At 37.2% G+C, this 2,148-nt stretch overlaps 1 protein-coding gene across 2 annotated transcripts in view; it reads right to left on the bottom strand.

Annotated features, from left to right (window-relative positions):
• cnot6l (CCR4-NOT transcription complex, subunit 6-like) overlaps nt 1-2,148 on the bottom strand; it is a 29,778-nt gene that overhangs the window by 18,817 nt on the left and 8,813 nt on the right. For both annotated transcript variants that reach the window (XM_008296528.1, XM_008296529.1), the window contains exons 4-6: nt 1,708-1,793; nt 880-969; nt 646-714 (exon numbers count right to left, since the gene is read on the bottom strand). In XM_008296528.1, the coding sequence (XP_008294750.1) occupies nt 646-714; nt 880-969; nt 1,708-1,793 (245 nt within the window). The remainder of the gene's footprint in view (nt 1-645; nt 715-879; nt 970-1,707; nt 1,794-2,148) is intronic.

Genomic DNA, 2,148 nt, shown 5'->3' with positions numbered 1-2,148 from the left:
TGTACATAGTTGTTTTCTCTCTGCTCTGTTTAGACACAGACTGCAGTTCAACCGAGAAGTTCCTGAATTTTTTATCATGTGACTGTTGGTAATCCAGACTGATCAACAGCTTCACTCCACAAACTGTCAGAACGCTGAACTGCTGATCCAGATATGCAAACACTTGTTTATTTAAATTGCTTTAAGTTATTGGATGCTGAAGAAACGCTCTCTCACCTTGCTTGTACTGCTGTGTTTGTACAGCAACATGAGAGTAAACCTGATTTGATTGTTGGTCGCAGCTACGTCACTAAATGTGCAGGATCTGGTGCAAACTCTTTATTTTAGGTGATTTTTTGAAAATGAAAGATGTAAAATGAAGTGATTTTAATGCAATGTATCATGATTTTATGGTCAGATTTGGTTAATTTCAGAACCGCATGTCACACATGATTCGTTCAAGGACAGTTGGAAAGTTGGAAATATGACTTTTTTTTATATTTTTACTGTTTCTCATTTTGATAAATGGTGTCATTTTGTTGATTTTTTTAATTTCTAAAGATAGGATGCATTGGATGGAAACCCGCCAGCAGGTTTTAGGGGTTCAGAGGGATAAATAAATGAAAATAACCAAACAAACAGGTGTAACATCACTGATAAACTCACCTGTGGGCATCATTTGGTCTCGCTCTTTCAGAGTGATCCAAGGTCTTTGGGGCAGCTGCTCTGGGTGAACTGGAAACAAGGGAGGGCAGGGCGGGGGAATATCGGGATTAGTGCTCATCTGTCCACAGCGGGCACAATAGCGCTGCCGTTATGAAATACCTGCAGCGTGCGGCGCTACAACGAGCGCTCCGTTAAATATGCATGAGCGTCGGGTGAACCGGCCGAGTCGCTCACCTGCTAGATTGTCGAGCATGTAGTTCAAAAGCTTTCTGGTTCCGTCCGGCTCCTGGTACAGATTGAGGATGTCTTGGGACAAAGGATTTCCTGCAAAACAACCGATTTACAACGACTGAATTCAACCTCGAATGATGATTTCTGCTCTACAGAGTCTGATTTGCCTCAAAACTGCCCGAAAAGCATAACATATGGATATTTAGAACGATATTTGTGATTTTTTAGCTTGATATGTCACAAATGTTTTTATTAAAACATGCCCGTCGACCAACTTTCAGAAAGTTTTTTTCACACATTGAGGCTCTTTGAACAACATCTCAGGAACTATTAAAAATAAAAACCTGAAATTATTGAAATTATTTCCCATCATGTCATTGAATCTGCAATACTGGACAAGTACATCAAATAATAATAATAATCTCTAATTATTAGTGAGCTAAAATATAGAAAAAAACATTAAAAAGTGAATAATACAAAACAAAACATGTAGAATAATTTTGAAATGTCAAGAAATAACAGTGAAAATTTCAGGTTTTTATCTTTAGTAGTTCCTGAGATGTTGTCGTTTTAAGAGTTTTAAAGTGAGAAAAAAACGTCTGAAAGTTCAGGCAATTAAAAACTCAAAAAGTGTTTGATTTTAAAAGCTAAAATTTCACAGGTATCTTTATAAATACTCATAGTTATTAATAAAAAAAGGCTTCAATTAAATAAGGGATGGTCGAGCAGAAGGATCCTGAATTTTTAGGAAAGTTTCCACAAAAAATAACCGACTTATAATCAAGTTTATGGTTGGAAAAAAAAAAAAGACGATAACAATCAAAGACTCACCTTTTAGCCCCAGAGTTTGTAACTGGAAAAGCCTCCCAAGTTCGTAAGGCAGAACTCGTAAAAGATTGTTGTTTAAAAGCAATTCCCTGCAAGAAACGGGACAAAACACATTCAGTCGTTCCTTCACAAATTTTCTAAGTGTTGTAATTCCCTGTCGTCATTTCAGCAGCTTCTACACAAGTTGTTTGTTGTTGCTTCAGTTGAGTTTTCTGCTCAGATTGTGTTTGTCAGCTCTGAGGTGAGAGGATTCTCTTGTCACCCACACGTTTTTATAATCCAACGTCTGATCGCTGTGCTTTAATCATCGTGTTTCTGATTCTGTGCTTTGGGATTGTTTGGCATCAAGTCTCTCTCCTTCTTTTTTGAAATATATTCCAAGACAACAAAAACACCTGGAAAAGTGAAGTGAAACTCAGCTTTGACAATCTTCTCCAAGTCTCA

The sequence above is a fragment of the Stegastes partitus genome, unplaced genomic scaffold, assembly GCF_000690725.1.
Source record: "Stegastes partitus isolate 25-593 unplaced genomic scaffold, Stegastes_partitus-1.0.2 Scaffold1133, whole genome shotgun sequence".
In the NCBI taxonomy this organism is placed as follows: Eukaryota; Metazoa; Chordata; class Actinopteri; family Pomacentridae; genus Stegastes; species Stegastes partitus.
This window is presented reverse-complemented; position numbering and strand designations above follow the sequence as displayed.